This window comes from Durio zibethinus, chromosome 18, assembly GCF_047325235.1.
Source record: "Durio zibethinus cultivar Kanyao isolate XHJ-2024 chromosome 18, ASM4732523v1, whole genome shotgun sequence".
NCBI lineage: Eukaryota > Viridiplantae > Streptophyta > Magnoliopsida > Malvales > Malvaceae > Durio > Durio zibethinus.
In genome coordinates this window covers 16,466,293-16,479,909 of record NC_143179.1, presented here as the reverse complement: position 1 = coordinate 16,479,909, position 13,617 = coordinate 16,466,293, and the positions used below count along the sequence as shown (strand labels likewise).

Sequence of the window (13,617 nt, the reverse complement as noted above, 5' to 3'; positions counted from 1 at the left end):
TGTCAAATAAAAAGGCATAAAGATATTATCAGCCAAGGAACCTACTTAACCATCAAATTCAAGATGTCAGTTGCACGACGATCTCCACTCCTTTTCTGATTTCCATAGTTTTGACAGGTAGCAACATAAGTAAATTTCAGGTCAGCCACTGCCTCCAACTGAGCATATAGGGATCTCTGACTTTTCTTATCTTCATCAGATGGAGTTAAGATGGCTTTGTAGCCTTCTAATATTTCTGTTCAGACAAGAAGAAAGGACTGCTATAATTTCCTAAACCCACAACTACTTCACTGTACACTAGATTAAGTAAATATAAATGTTTCATGCAGAGACAACAATATTTAATGAAAGAAGAAAATAAATAGAAAATAGCAATTACACATAGACTTAAGGGATGAAGACACTAAAACATTCAGAAATCAAAGTATAAAATTATCTGGTTTCCCCTTTTTTTCTCTTTACTTATTTTGTTCTGACTTCATATGCTTCATTAAACAGGGCTAAAAGCAGAAAGCAGTTTCCAATTGAATATTTTGCAGAATTCAAATCCTGTCTTTTTTATCTACATAATATAGCATAACAAGCATATGATGATAGAAAAGAAAACACTTAATCAATGAAAACATGATTTAATTAGATTTATAACATAAGATGACAAAAAGAAAATACTTATTGAAAACATGATTTAATTAGATATATAGTCAATTTCTATTAATTTAATTTAATATTTAGAATGAAGTAAAAAGTATAGTTTGTGAAGATGGAGAAGGCAACACAAAAATTATTCCCAACAAGAGATAAAAGTCTAGCTATCTATCTATTCCATTATTCAACAAGCTTATTACCCTGTCCTAATTTTTCCATTTTTTTTTCCTTTCCTTTCCTTTCCTTTTTTATTCACTCAGAATTCATTTATCACATGTTGCCTTTGACCATGATCGCCATTATAATTTTTATTTAAAAGTTTCATTACAATAGTACATAAGCAAGCTATTGTATTACGAGTTATTTATGAGTGAATAGCTAGTTTGTGTCTAATGATACTAGTTGCTAACAAGGTAAAAAGATAAAAGCTCAAATCAGGAAGTATGGAATCCCAGCTATGCATCTTCTTAGTAAGACTGATATTGAATGAGTGACTACAAATTTCCTTATACTTAGATTCCATAATCTCATTTTAAAATCAACTTGCATAGAAGGTGGGAGACCAGAAAAAGAACCTCTGTCATTTAAAGTCCAAAGAAAACTGTTTAAACACTTTGCAGAGAAATTTTATGTACGTACCATTTTCAGTAGCCATGTCAAGAAAAGCCTGAACCTTCAAAGCTCGTCTGTAATACATCATCCCTCTAACTGCAGTTCCAACCATAATTCAGGAGAAAGATATAGAAATAGATGAATTCATGAATTCAGGGACAAAATAAAGCATCAAGCACCTGTCCTGCACAGAGTTTGTCCTCTTAAGGAGACCCAGTGGCGAAGCTGCAAGATATTTTCGTCATTTTCGAAAATCTCAGTCTCCTTGCAATTGAGTCGCTCGATAAAGTTGTTCCACTCATCTAAACAGAGTCAATAACAACAATCAATTTGAAGTTATCTAAAATAAAATGGAAATCTCAAAATATTTTAGCATGCAAGTTTACAATATCACAAACCTGGAAAGATTTTCTGCAGGTAGAAAATGATTGATACACCATCCTCATTTTCCATCTCAAGGTCAGATTTGGAATAGACAGTCTCTTCACTATAGTATGGAGTCAGGACACTGACAATGGCAAGAAGGAGTATTCAATTATAAAAAAATGCTAAAGTCTTTTAGCATATGCTAAGACATGGACTTACACATCATGTTTCCAAAGGCAAAACATCAGAATTGCATTGGCAAATTTATGTGCTATAGAACTAGTATGTTAAGAAAGTAAATCTACCTTTAAAAGGAATAAAATCCTACAAAATAGCTATACCTGGAATGACTGAGAAGGATGGTATATTCAAAAATCAATTTCTCAAAGGACCATACGCATGCAACCAGAACATATATTCAATAACTACATTAAGGAAACACAAAATACCTGAATGAGAGCATGTTACGAACTCGAGGAGCACGTGGCATATCCATAAACAATGAATTTGCAAAGAATGCAATCCTTCTACGTGCCTCAAGGTTTGTTGGTATGTCGGTGGCAGATTCTTTGACTGTCAGAAGGATATGAAGACGTCTTATCTAAAACAACAAAAATTATAATTCATGGGATTGAGTTGTTACAAAATGTAAAAGATTCCAATCAAAGTTAAGTTCTTTAAACTATAATCTGTGTTTCAACTAATACACGTTATTTTATTTGATAATGTACCTGCTCTTCCCAATGTGCTTTTACCACAGGAGGGAACAATATAGCAGGTTTTTCATCAGTACCAGCAAAAAGTTGCCTTCCTGATTCTTTGTTACTATGTCCAAGCTCTACTAATTCACTGTACAATATTACAAGAAAAAACATGGAACTTAAGCTTTTGTAAAAAAAAGCAACCTCATGCACTAAGATATAAAACATTTTCTTCTATATAGAGTAAAACAGAGTTCACTAACCGTATCTCATTCACCATCATATCACGGGTAACTACTTCTAACATATCTTGGAGCAAGAAAACCACAGCATCCTTTTTGGACGGATCACCATCTTTCTGCAATACAATAAAAAGAACTAACTACAAATGTATAAGAGCAAAATGAAGATCTAATATTTATTGTTTTTCATAACAACTGACCAAGATCCCAACGAGTTCCACAAATTTCTTGCAAAGGACAGGTAAAGAAGCCATTCTGAAATTTGCAAGAAGAGTATTCTTCGAAATGTTACTCTCGATTTCTTTGATGATAATCCTAATGGTCCTGTAACATTATGACTATAGTCAGAAATACTAGCATTGAAGCTGAATAAAAAAAATTCAACATGTTGCCCTCTAAATATTGCCGTTTTTGGAAATAAACACCAAAAAAATAAAATAATATTTTTGTATAACATAACTTGACCCTTGAACCTAATATGATTTGAGAATCATAAAAAAACCTTGACATAGGCAATTCGGCAATAAAGCATAACAATTACATTAATGGTAATAAAACGAGTAAAAATGGAGTTACATAGGTACAACAACTTCAAAACCGCTGTAAAGGGTAAAGCTAATCGAGGAATCCAATAAGGGTTCCTTACCAAAATCATGCTAACCTCGAGTTTAAAATTAAACATCTTGGGTATACACACAAACAAACAAACATCTGTATGTGTCTGTAAAAGAGAGAATGGATCATGTTGTGTTACTAATGATGAAAAGAAGAAAAGTCAACTATTATGTAAACTCCCAAGCTGTAAGGTGGGCATTAGTAGAATTTAATGAATTGAAAATGCACCAAAATCAATCATGAGGAAAACAATAAACTAAGATCAATAAAGAATAACCTTTTCTCATTTTCTCCAACCACCAAAGTGTTTAGGACAATTTTGAAAGACTCATAGCATTCGATAACAGCACATTTCATGTATTCATCAGCACATATGCGCTTCCAAAGGTCAGAGTCCTTTGAGCGGAACTGAGCTGCCATATCCAATGCAATTGGAATCTACAGATGAAGACATAGAGTCAACAAAAAACGAAGCAACTAGACCAAATGGAAGTCTAAGGGATCTTAGACCTTACAGACCTTGCTTGCCAGCAAAAAGGGTGGCCACTGAATTAATTTCAGGCTAGGATCCGATATATAAGGAACTAGTAACAGATCCATTTCCCTGATTTAAAGAAATACCCAGTTTAGTTTTAACTTATTGTAGAGTAAAACATAATATAATGAATATGAGAAAATAATATCTTTAAAAGGAGAACTTTCCTGTCACTAATTAGGTCTTCTTCACGAAAACTACAAATTACTTCATTCCATAACTGAGCAAATTTTGCAGCTTCACTTCTTCTGCTAGCAGTTACCTGTGGAGAAATGTGATTACAATCATTATATATTATTCTGATAGCTTAATCATTGTAAAATAATATAATGATTTCAGACAGGAGTTTTACCTCAGCAAATCGCTTTGATAAAGAGAATCCCCTCTTCTGCGATTTATCAGAAGGCACCAAGAATGCATTAAATGCACCAGGCAAGGACTGGAACCGTGATCTTAGCATGCCCAAAGTTCTTATCTGAAGAAATAAAGAGTGTTAGAATAAAACACCCATGACTTTTAGTGTGCATGTTACAAAGTTAAAGCACATTAAGAAGCCAGTTCTTGATGTGAACAGTTACAAAAGCTGCTCCAAAAACTCCATAAGCAACTTGCATGGCTGAAATAAAAATATACGCAGATAATAGTTTTGAGTCATATCCATCTTTCTCAAATTCTAGTATAACTTGGGAAAAATATGCATATGGAAGGCGAAACCAAATAAACTAGAAGAGATAATTCACAATCCAGATTGAGTTTCTCATAAGACTGGTTAAATATCCATCTATTGACAGAAAGCTAAAATGTAATTTACCAAAAGAAAAAGACAGATAATTTATCCCAAGCGCCACGCTACAGGATGCCCAAGTAATCTAGCTGTGGTCAATGTGACGCTTATCGAAAAGAATGAATAGACGCAATGGGAAAATAAGCTAATCAGACAAATGATGCCCAACAATTCATGAATAGTGCATGAGTGTAGATCAAGAAAGACGATGAGGAAAATTTGTTCTAAACTAACAGATAAAAAGAATTCCGAAGGATTACCTCTCCAAGGCGATCAAAAGCTCCATTAACACCACCATATATGGTTGAGAAAATAGCATACCAAATTTGAGTGTCCATAAAATAAACCTGCAAGAAATTTCATAAAGTTATATGAAATGTGCAACAAAAATGTTATAATAAATTGATCAAAAGAATAAAAAAGGAACAACAAGGTAACACACCAATATTACTGGTGCCCAAAGTGACACAACAGCTCCATAGTTGTGTTCCGCTGTAACGACAAGATAACCATTAACAAAATATAAAAATAAATCAGAAAACATAAAATCTTCTTCTAATAAAAAGGGGAAGCAAAAGAAACCAGTACCATTAGGGAAAAATTCATGCCATGCATATTTAACATGACGAATGCTCATTATATCTTTTGTTGGCTTCACCAATGGTTTTATCTGGAGGAAAAGTGCATAAGGGGTTAAAACGGAACCCAATTACTGAACTGTCTATTTCTGAATGATAAAACAAAAGATGTAACTAAGCTCACCTGGACAAAATAGCTGAATGCAAACTTGGCACACAAAAGTAGTATCCAAAAAAGAGTATACCTAAAAGAGGGACAACATGAAGAAACTTCAACCAATTGAAAAATGAAATGCATAACTGGAAAGTATTGTTCTGTGACACAAGGTGTATTTATTTTCAAACGTACTTTATAAGCGCAAACTGACTTTCATGCATTCCCCTCCCAACATAAACTCTAGGCTGCAGACAGAGAAACTCATTCAAGAGATTGCAACAAAACAGTTGATAATATAGCTTAACGATATCAATATTTTTATCTCTTCTTATATCATGCAATAGCAGTAAAAAAGAAAAGTAGGTTAAACTTATATCAGCAAGATGAATGACCAAACGTTTTTAAGACAATTAAGAAATTTTATATTAACAAAATAAGGTTTTATGAGACTAGAAATAAAAGATTAAGACCAGCTTTCTCAAAGATTGATCATTCTAGATTCTATGACATTCAGTGAGCTTAAGATACAAGTTTGATTCATATGCATTTCTCAACATATAGGTCTTTATGCTAATTTCATGAAACCCATTCTATATTAAATCACTATGAGGAAATCTGGTTTCAAAATCAGCTTCTCATACGATAGATGAAATGGAAATTTAATATCTGACAGGAAATAAGTTCACTGTAAAACTCCGCTAAAATTGACAAACAATTTGTTAACAGTTAAGAGGGAAATTATTGACATTATCATACAGTTTCAGGTGACAGAATGCAAAATCAAGGTGTAGTATTATGGGCTAAAAGTATTATAGCTGGCTGTACTTTTGGTCAAATGCCACTGCTTCCTTTTAGTCTCAAAAACCAATAACTGTCAACTGTTCAGGAAACGAAAATTAATTGGGCAGCTGGGCTGCACAGAGCATTCACTGGTCAGAAGTTCAGTACAATTATAATCCTTGAGATGAGCATGGTCAAAAGCCATTTGGCTATACTGCCTAACATTTCAAACTGCCAGTTCAAAGCAAGAGGCTTAAACATTATAAATCCTTAACACTTTCAATTGATTAGATGGGTTGGAATTTCAAAACACCAGTTACTTAATTTGTGAATAGAAATACCCAAAGAAAACAAAAATCAAACCATTTCGACATTAGGACAAACTGAATAAGATATGATATGGAACAAGAAAGACTATGGTAGAGATAATAAGAATGTAATAATGAACTACATGGAAAAGGAAGCTACTCAGTACCTGTGACCACCATAACAGTAACCTAATAATGTGCCAATCTGAGTTTTCAATCCAACGCCGGAGCATTGGAAAAATGAACAGAGCAGCTGCCAGTAAATTTGGAAGCAAGTATAGTGCCACAGCCATGATATATAGAGGAGAAATGCCCTTTACTTGATGAAGAAATGATAGCACATCTTTAAGTTTCTCAGGGGCAAACGAGAATGCACGCAAATAGAATAGAGGAAGAATGATGACCCATGCAAGACTAACAATTATCTTGAGAATGTTTCGCATTACGTCAGAGAACTGCCACCTATGATATCCTGGGAAATTGAGAAAAAGGTCCAAAACACCTGAAACAAAATACAAGTTAATACAGAAAATAAGAAGACAATATAAACATTGATATTACTGTTCACAAGGAGAGAAGTTAAGTACATGCAGAAGAAGAATGAGGTCAGAAAATAATGGTTGAGAAGTTAAACATAATATTTATAAATTGCATACCCCCCACCCCACACACACACACACACACACAGACACAAAAACACAAGCCTTTGAAAACCATATTGTTGTTCAACAGAGAGGATATGCAGATGGGTTGGCTCAATTGGCTAAGCTCGCTCTCCTTGCTATGAAATGCCTGGGTTTGAGTCTCATTGATTGCCCCTCATTGGTGCTAATGCAGCCAATGAAGCTATCTGAGGTGCACTTCTTGCCCTTTCTTGGGGTTTAGAGCAACCTATCTGCTGCCAGATTTTATGAACCAAAAAGAAAACAAAGAGGATATGCAAAAAACCACCACAGACATGAAAGCTTCTAGAATAACTGTAAATGACTTCAAATTTCATGATCTTCATCAAACTATCAGCTGCAAACACGATAAAGAGGAGCAAAGAAAAAGAATAGTTCAAATAGACTAAAAATATAACTAGGAATAAAAGAATAAGTTGCTGACATGTAATGTTGCATCAGTAATTCCAAAATTAACAAATATCAATCAAAGAGGTCAATCAGATTTTGACAGATTACCAGAGAATTAAGCAAATTTAATAATCAATTTCTTTATTTCTTTTCCCTGTCATGATTCCATGTTTATATAATAATATTGATGACTGGAAAAAAATGCTTCTGAATTATGTTGACATTTTTCGAGAAAGAAACTATCGGAAAAGTTTCCACAAACTACATCATCTTAATAGAAGTCAACCTCCTTAAATGTTAATGTTCTAGTCTTAGCAAATTTCTCAGAATATTTATAGGATTGTTCCTATAACACCAGATAGTCTATAGGCTGTTAAGAATCCACAGGCACAAGCAAGGACAATTCTAGGGAAAAAATTAAACTTTGTATAAGACTGAAATTTAAGTAAGAATATCATACTCTGAAGGAAACGCAGAACGGCTGCTGTGATGAAAATACTGGATAGATAATATAATATATCCTTTCGAAATATGTCCTTTAATGAAGCTCCACTCCATGCAAAAATGACCAATACCTGCAAGCAAAAGATTGGAATATTAGATGTACAAGCATCCAAAACCAAAAGCAAAGGTCGAATTTTAATACCTGCAAAGCTAGAATATAAAAAGTCCATAGTCGATCAAAACTTCGAAAGAGGTGCCAAAATGATCTAATCTCAACAAAATTTGATTTGCCTGTGCTTCCAGATTTCCTTTGAGAAGTTTTCTTTCCCTGGCATAGCAGTTGTAATTAAGTACAAGATCAATAGCTTAGTCAAGAAAAGTGCTCACAACTGCTAAGGAATACCATGTCAGGGTTTGATTTGAAAAAGTCACCATCATCACGCATAGGCCATCCAAGAGAGAAGCAATCAGAAGACCTGAATAAGATACAGCAAAACCAAATTTAAACTAAAATAAAAAAAAAGGAGAACCAGATGCCGATAAAATTTGATATTGAAACCACACAAACCAGAAATACTCATTCAGATCATCATAATTACACCAGAGTGAATGAGAAGCCTTTCCATTTTGGCTCTTTGCTGCTTCCTGCAATATTTGAACTTAATTATTTGTATCTGGAATAGAAAGTCCAAAGTCTAAAAACAACTAGTATATTTGTGCTCAATCATACCTTTTCAATGACACAGTAAATGGGTGTTATAACCTTCCGCAAGAATGCCTCATCATCTCCACCATATGAGGGCTTGATGTTTTCCCCCGTCACTATGCTAACATTTCCAGCCAACAGGCCATGGAGTTCGTATGCCATCTGTGAATATTGTGTAATGTGATTCCAAATACTCAAAACTATATAAATCTTGTTAAAAAGAAACATTAGGCGAACAAAGGGAGAAGAATATTTGTTGAACAGAAGCAGAAGAAGGGTATCATGTAGTTATTCAAAGAATACTCACATTATGAAAAATGTAGCATAGACACTCCGGCATGAATCGAACATTAGCTGCTTCACCCCAGATGAGAAGATATAATCCCATATATAGTATCTTTCTCTGTTGTATTTCTTGAGAGCCTTGAGGCAGTCTACACAAATAATTTTTGTTCACATTAGACCAGAAATTGTAGCCATTTAAAAGAAACTCAAGTTAAACAGCATAATAGGAATGAATGGAAATATCCACTAGTAATTAGATGTATAAGTTGTTATTTTTACCTTAAACTATGTTTGCGTCCTAAGAATTTACACCATGTTTTGTAATTCTTAAAAAGCTTGCTCATAACAGCATCAACTGCTCGTTCATCAAGCTACATAAAAGAATGAGTTTAATCAGAATAGACACATTCAAAAAAGGAAAATCCCCTTATGAAGACTATCACAGATGCAAGACAGATATTCAGTTTCACGCTCTTAAGCTTAGAAGGGGATCTAAGTGAAACTATATAAACACTTACAATTGAAATTTCAGTAACCACTGGCATGCAATTAAGAAAGAAATAACACTAATGCATACCTTGTTAAGAGGTTCAGGCTTGGGATGGAGTCTTATATGATTATTGGCGAGCAGCAAAATCAAGTGCTCCCTCATGTTCCTGACATTGTCTCTCTGCAATGAACAATGTAAACCAAATGCATGCATTATTCAAAGAAGAACATTTATTTATTCGACCACAAGCCTTTTGTGGCATGTGGGTGTGGGGGTGCTGAAGACATGCCTGGAATCCAAACATGGCTCTTAACCAATCCAGAAGGTCCAAGTCTCCAGTTTTTTGCCTATGTGGCTCAAATGCTGAAGGCCAGTTCAATCCACGAATGTTCCATAGTGCAGCCACGGCAGCCTTAACCTGTATTAAAGCAACAAATAAGAGACTGGAAAGACAAAACAGCATACTGGTACATGATTAGCAGCAGGGTAGAGCAACAGCTAGTATAGATGGGGTCATTCATGGAACTTTGAAAAGAACAGTGAATGTAAACTATAATAAAAAACTTGCAGTTTTTTCTCGCATTAATTCCACTAAATTTGAATAAAAACCCACAGGAAAATGATCAAAAGCAAATTTCACCTGTATTTTACTATAAGTCTAATACATGGGTCCAGTTCCTATACTTATTATCTGAATTTTTAAAGTTTTTGAATTTGTATTGTTTGTGGCTATCCATTTCCCACATCTGTATTCGCTTTATTATATCAATGAAAAACTTCTTCTCATAAAGAAAATCATGTTAATATGATACTTAACTTAAGAGGTTATTATTCAAAGGTTGTACAAGTTTCAAATAAATCCTCTCTTCATTGAGGATAATGGGCTTGAGTAAAAATGAGAGTTGCCTCATCGTTGTCTCTGGCCATTGAACAAAAAATCATGATTCATTTTTCAAATATGATCACAGAAAAATAGGGAATTGTATATAAGCGAATTGTAGAAGAAAATTTCGAAAAATTTTATTTAATTATACTCATATTTTTTACAACTAAAAATGAGATAACATATTTGATTTTTATATGTTTTAAATGTTTGCAATTTTATGTCAATTTCTTCATGATTTAAGGTGTGCTTCCCTTTTTATATGGTGCTAAACATGATCTCACTGACAATTTTTGGATCTGCCACTTAATCAGTGGAATGATACATGATATTAGGTATTACCTCCTCAAGCTGCATGATAGACTGAGAAGCCCCAGCAGAATCCAAAGGAAGAATGTTGTAGGGAGTGTAGATTTCCTTCTTTTCTTGGACATCTTTAGCAGCTGCGATAATCTGCCCAGGGAAATATCATTGAAAATACAATTTCATGCCATCAAATTGACAATTATAATCAGCAGTTTCACTAGAAATTTGAAGGAATTATTGCGGTTAGGACTAACCTCAGGAGCAACTTCTTCAACTTTCTCAGTTTTATTAACGGCACAGAGCACTTCAAAAAGCACTCCGGCTGTTTGGTAAGCTTTGCCAAGTTGAGCTCTGTCAACAAATTGCGAAAAGAAATTAGTACACACAAGAGCAAGTGTCGTGGAAACCTATTTTGTTCATACATATAAATATGAAAACTATTGTGATATTACCTGTCTGCCTGGTCTCCCTGGTCCAGTGCTCTAACATAGTGTTCATAGTATTGCTGATAATAGCTCCCAATTTCCCGTGCATCAGTCTTTTTAACACGAGAGGCAAGACTGGATGCATTGTCCTGAGTCCAAAATATTTCGCATAGTTCACCAAAAGCTTGTGAAATGCTAAAAATACATATGCCATCAACTTACGCCTATGGCTGTGAGATTGCAATTAATCGTAGCAAAGATTTGATAGAGTCGGAATAAAAAAAAGCAAAGAAAGCAGAACAGCCCTGCTTAACTGTTGTTATCATCTCATCCCGAAGAAAAAAAGAAACAGAAAAACAAGGCAACAGAACTCTCAGCCAAAAGCAATTGAATATGCGATGAACTTTGGATTATTATCCTAAACCCAAATTGTATATGGCTTTTATAAGGTGCAAATGAAGCATCTATACAAACAAGAAGAAAATAGATGCATACAAAACAAAATCAATCAATGATGATGTATTAGTACAGATAACGGGATTACGGGATGGGTAAAACAGTCCTCGAGAATTTAACCAGAAGAACTCTTTTTTGGATAAATAACCCAGAAGACTTTACCTTCCATTCTATACTACTACTAGTATTTTCCTTTCATTGGATCCAGCATTTTACCATCGAAAATAAAGCCCCATGAGTAAGGGACCGGAGCAAGCAGGATTTCGGACAAAATTCTTTCATTGGTCGTAATTTTCTAGTAGTAGTGTTTTCTAAACATGTAATTGACACTTGACAAAATCCTTGGGCATAGCTTAGTAGTAATCACTAGCCCAAAATTTTTCACCTCTTTAACTTGGCGGATGCAATTCTCTAACCAAGTCCCTCTGCGAATACCATGAATTGAGGGGTAAGGTGAAGTTCCATTACTCGGAGTATTATTATTAAAGATGGAAAATGGGGAAAAAGGCATCAACCCTCCATTTTATTTCACTCGACGGCTCGACTCCCCGTATATAGTGATATATGTACACTTTTTTCCTTTATTTTTAGTCATGGAAACAAAATAATAAATTTTCTCCTTATAAGAACTTCCTAGTTCAGCATTTCCTCTATAAGGAGGGCATTTAAATATGTTGAGTAGGAATATGCAATAAACAACCAAAAAAAAAAAAAAAAGAGAATAGAAGGAAAAGGTAAAGGAAAACAAAATTTTGAATATTTGATAAAAAGAAAATAGAAAAAATTTGAAGGAAAAAGGAAGGAATTCGCACTGTTTTCCACCCTATAAAATCCAATCTTCTTATCTATTTAAAAAAAAAAAAATCTTTGCGTAATCAGAAAGATTAAAAGTAGAAAAATCGTTACTTAAAATTAATTAAAAATTACGGGGCTTTTGGCTCCCTTCTTACCAAAAAAATTAATAATCAATCTACAATTTTACTCTCAATGGTTTTTTTTTTTTAATTTTAATTTCGTTTTTTTATACCGAACAAGGAGAGAAACATTTCCTTGTTTCAATGTTATATACTTTTCTAATTTTTTTTTCATTTCCTTTATTTTGTTTTTTCTTATCAAACACCATGTAATAAAAAAAATTTCCCGCCATATATATAGATACAATAGCAAAGAAAAGGGAAACTCTCTTTATAAACCAAAAAAAGAAAAAGGGAAACAGTGTAGAAACCAAGTAAAATCAAGCTCCCAAGCGGTAAAAGCCCGGGTGCTATCGCAGAAATATGAGTATACATTAAAAATTATTTAAAATTATTTAATATATTAATAGTTTTCAAACTATTGAGGATATTAAAGGATTATTAATCTTATTAAGATATATTCAAAAAAATTAATAAATTAATTTATCAAAAAATTAATAGATTAATGTATTATATAAATGCTAATATTTATCCATATTTTAACGCAATATCTTATTAAGATATATCGAAAGAATTAATAACTTAATGTAATATATAAAATACTAATATTTATCCATCTTTTAACACAAACTGTAAAAATTTTATAAAACGATCTATATGAGATAATAATCTAAGCACATGTAGACATTATCCAAAATAATAAGCAAAACAACCAAAAAAAAAAAAAAGACCAAGGCATTGGCTGATATAACCAAGCTCATACGTGACTAAGCACGTCATATCATCACTCTTTTATTTTTAGTTTTTTCCATTTTCGTAAATAAGCTGTACTAAAGATTCTTTCCCTTTATATCAAAACAAAATCGAATCATGGAAAATGTAATTAAAAATTATGGAAATTTACCCTCTCTAATCTTTGCAGCAAACCAGTCTTGAACTGCCTCACTCCACGTCCGGTGGAGTTCGGATCCAACCTGTGTGCTTTCTCAAAAGCATAGAAACGACCTTTTTTTTTTTTTTTGCAATAAAATCAAAACTCAGAAAAGTTAACTTTACTTTAGAAAACTTAAAACACGAAAAAAAAAAAAAAGGAAAAGAAACTTTTAAACGTACAGAGATAGGCGACACGGGGGCGTTCATGTTCGATCTCTTTGGCAATGCGGAGAATGGGAGCGATGGAACTAAGAGAGGAAGGTACGACCTCATTGTCGAACACCTCCGTTGAGAACGTTGTGGTGGCTGCGCTCCTTGACGGCCTCCTCGTTAGCCCTTGCGGTCCCAAGTCGGTGTTCGTCATTACTCAGTTAACTCG

The 13,617-nt window shown here is 33.7% G+C and overlaps 1 protein-coding gene across 1 annotated transcript in view; it reads right to left on the bottom strand.

The window, feature by feature from the left end:
• The window catches only part of CALS5 (callose synthase 5), a 19,052-nt gene extending 5,435 nt beyond the window's left edge, over positions 1–13,617 (bottom strand). The window contains exons 1-32 of the mRNA XM_089747734.1: positions 13,419–13,617; positions 13,210–13,310; positions 10,963–11,084; positions 10,765–10,861; positions 10,547–10,657; positions 9,611–9,739; positions 9,409–9,501; positions 9,111–9,202; positions 8,854–8,980; positions 8,571–8,708; positions 8,409–8,485; positions 8,244–8,316; positions 8,043–8,168; positions 7,857–7,971; positions 6,491–6,825; positions 5,428–5,480; positions 5,263–5,323; positions 5,089–5,170; positions 4,943–4,992; positions 4,761–4,847; positions 4,069–4,191; positions 3,887–3,978; positions 3,701–3,788; positions 3,459–3,619; positions 2,767–2,890; positions 2,588–2,682; positions 2,355–2,472; positions 2,073–2,224; positions 1,656–1,765; positions 1,437–1,559; positions 1,285–1,353; positions 46–235 (exon numbers count right to left, since the gene is read on the bottom strand). Of these exons, the coding sequence (XP_089603860.1) occupies positions 46–235; positions 1,285–1,353; positions 1,437–1,559; positions 1,656–1,765; positions 2,073–2,224; positions 2,355–2,472; positions 2,588–2,682; positions 2,767–2,890; positions 3,459–3,619; positions 3,701–3,788; positions 3,887–3,978; positions 4,069–4,191; positions 4,761–4,847; positions 4,943–4,992; positions 5,089–5,170; positions 5,263–5,323; positions 5,428–5,480; positions 6,491–6,825; positions 7,857–7,971; positions 8,043–8,168; positions 8,244–8,316; positions 8,409–8,485; positions 8,571–8,708; positions 8,854–8,980; positions 9,111–9,202; positions 9,409–9,501; positions 9,611–9,739; positions 10,547–10,657; positions 10,765–10,861; positions 10,963–11,084; positions 13,210–13,310; positions 13,419–13,602 (3,698 nt within the window). The 5' untranslated portion in view covers positions 13,603–13,617. The remainder of the gene's footprint in view (positions 1–45; positions 236–1,284; positions 1,354–1,436; positions 1,560–1,655; positions 1,766–2,072; positions 2,225–2,354; positions 2,473–2,587; positions 2,683–2,766; positions 2,891–3,458; positions 3,620–3,700; positions 3,789–3,886; positions 3,979–4,068; positions 4,192–4,760; positions 4,848–4,942; positions 4,993–5,088; positions 5,171–5,262; positions 5,324–5,427; positions 5,481–6,490; positions 6,826–7,856; positions 7,972–8,042; positions 8,169–8,243; positions 8,317–8,408; positions 8,486–8,570; positions 8,709–8,853; positions 8,981–9,110; positions 9,203–9,408; positions 9,502–9,610; positions 9,740–10,546; positions 10,658–10,764; positions 10,862–10,962; positions 11,085–13,209; positions 13,311–13,418) is intronic.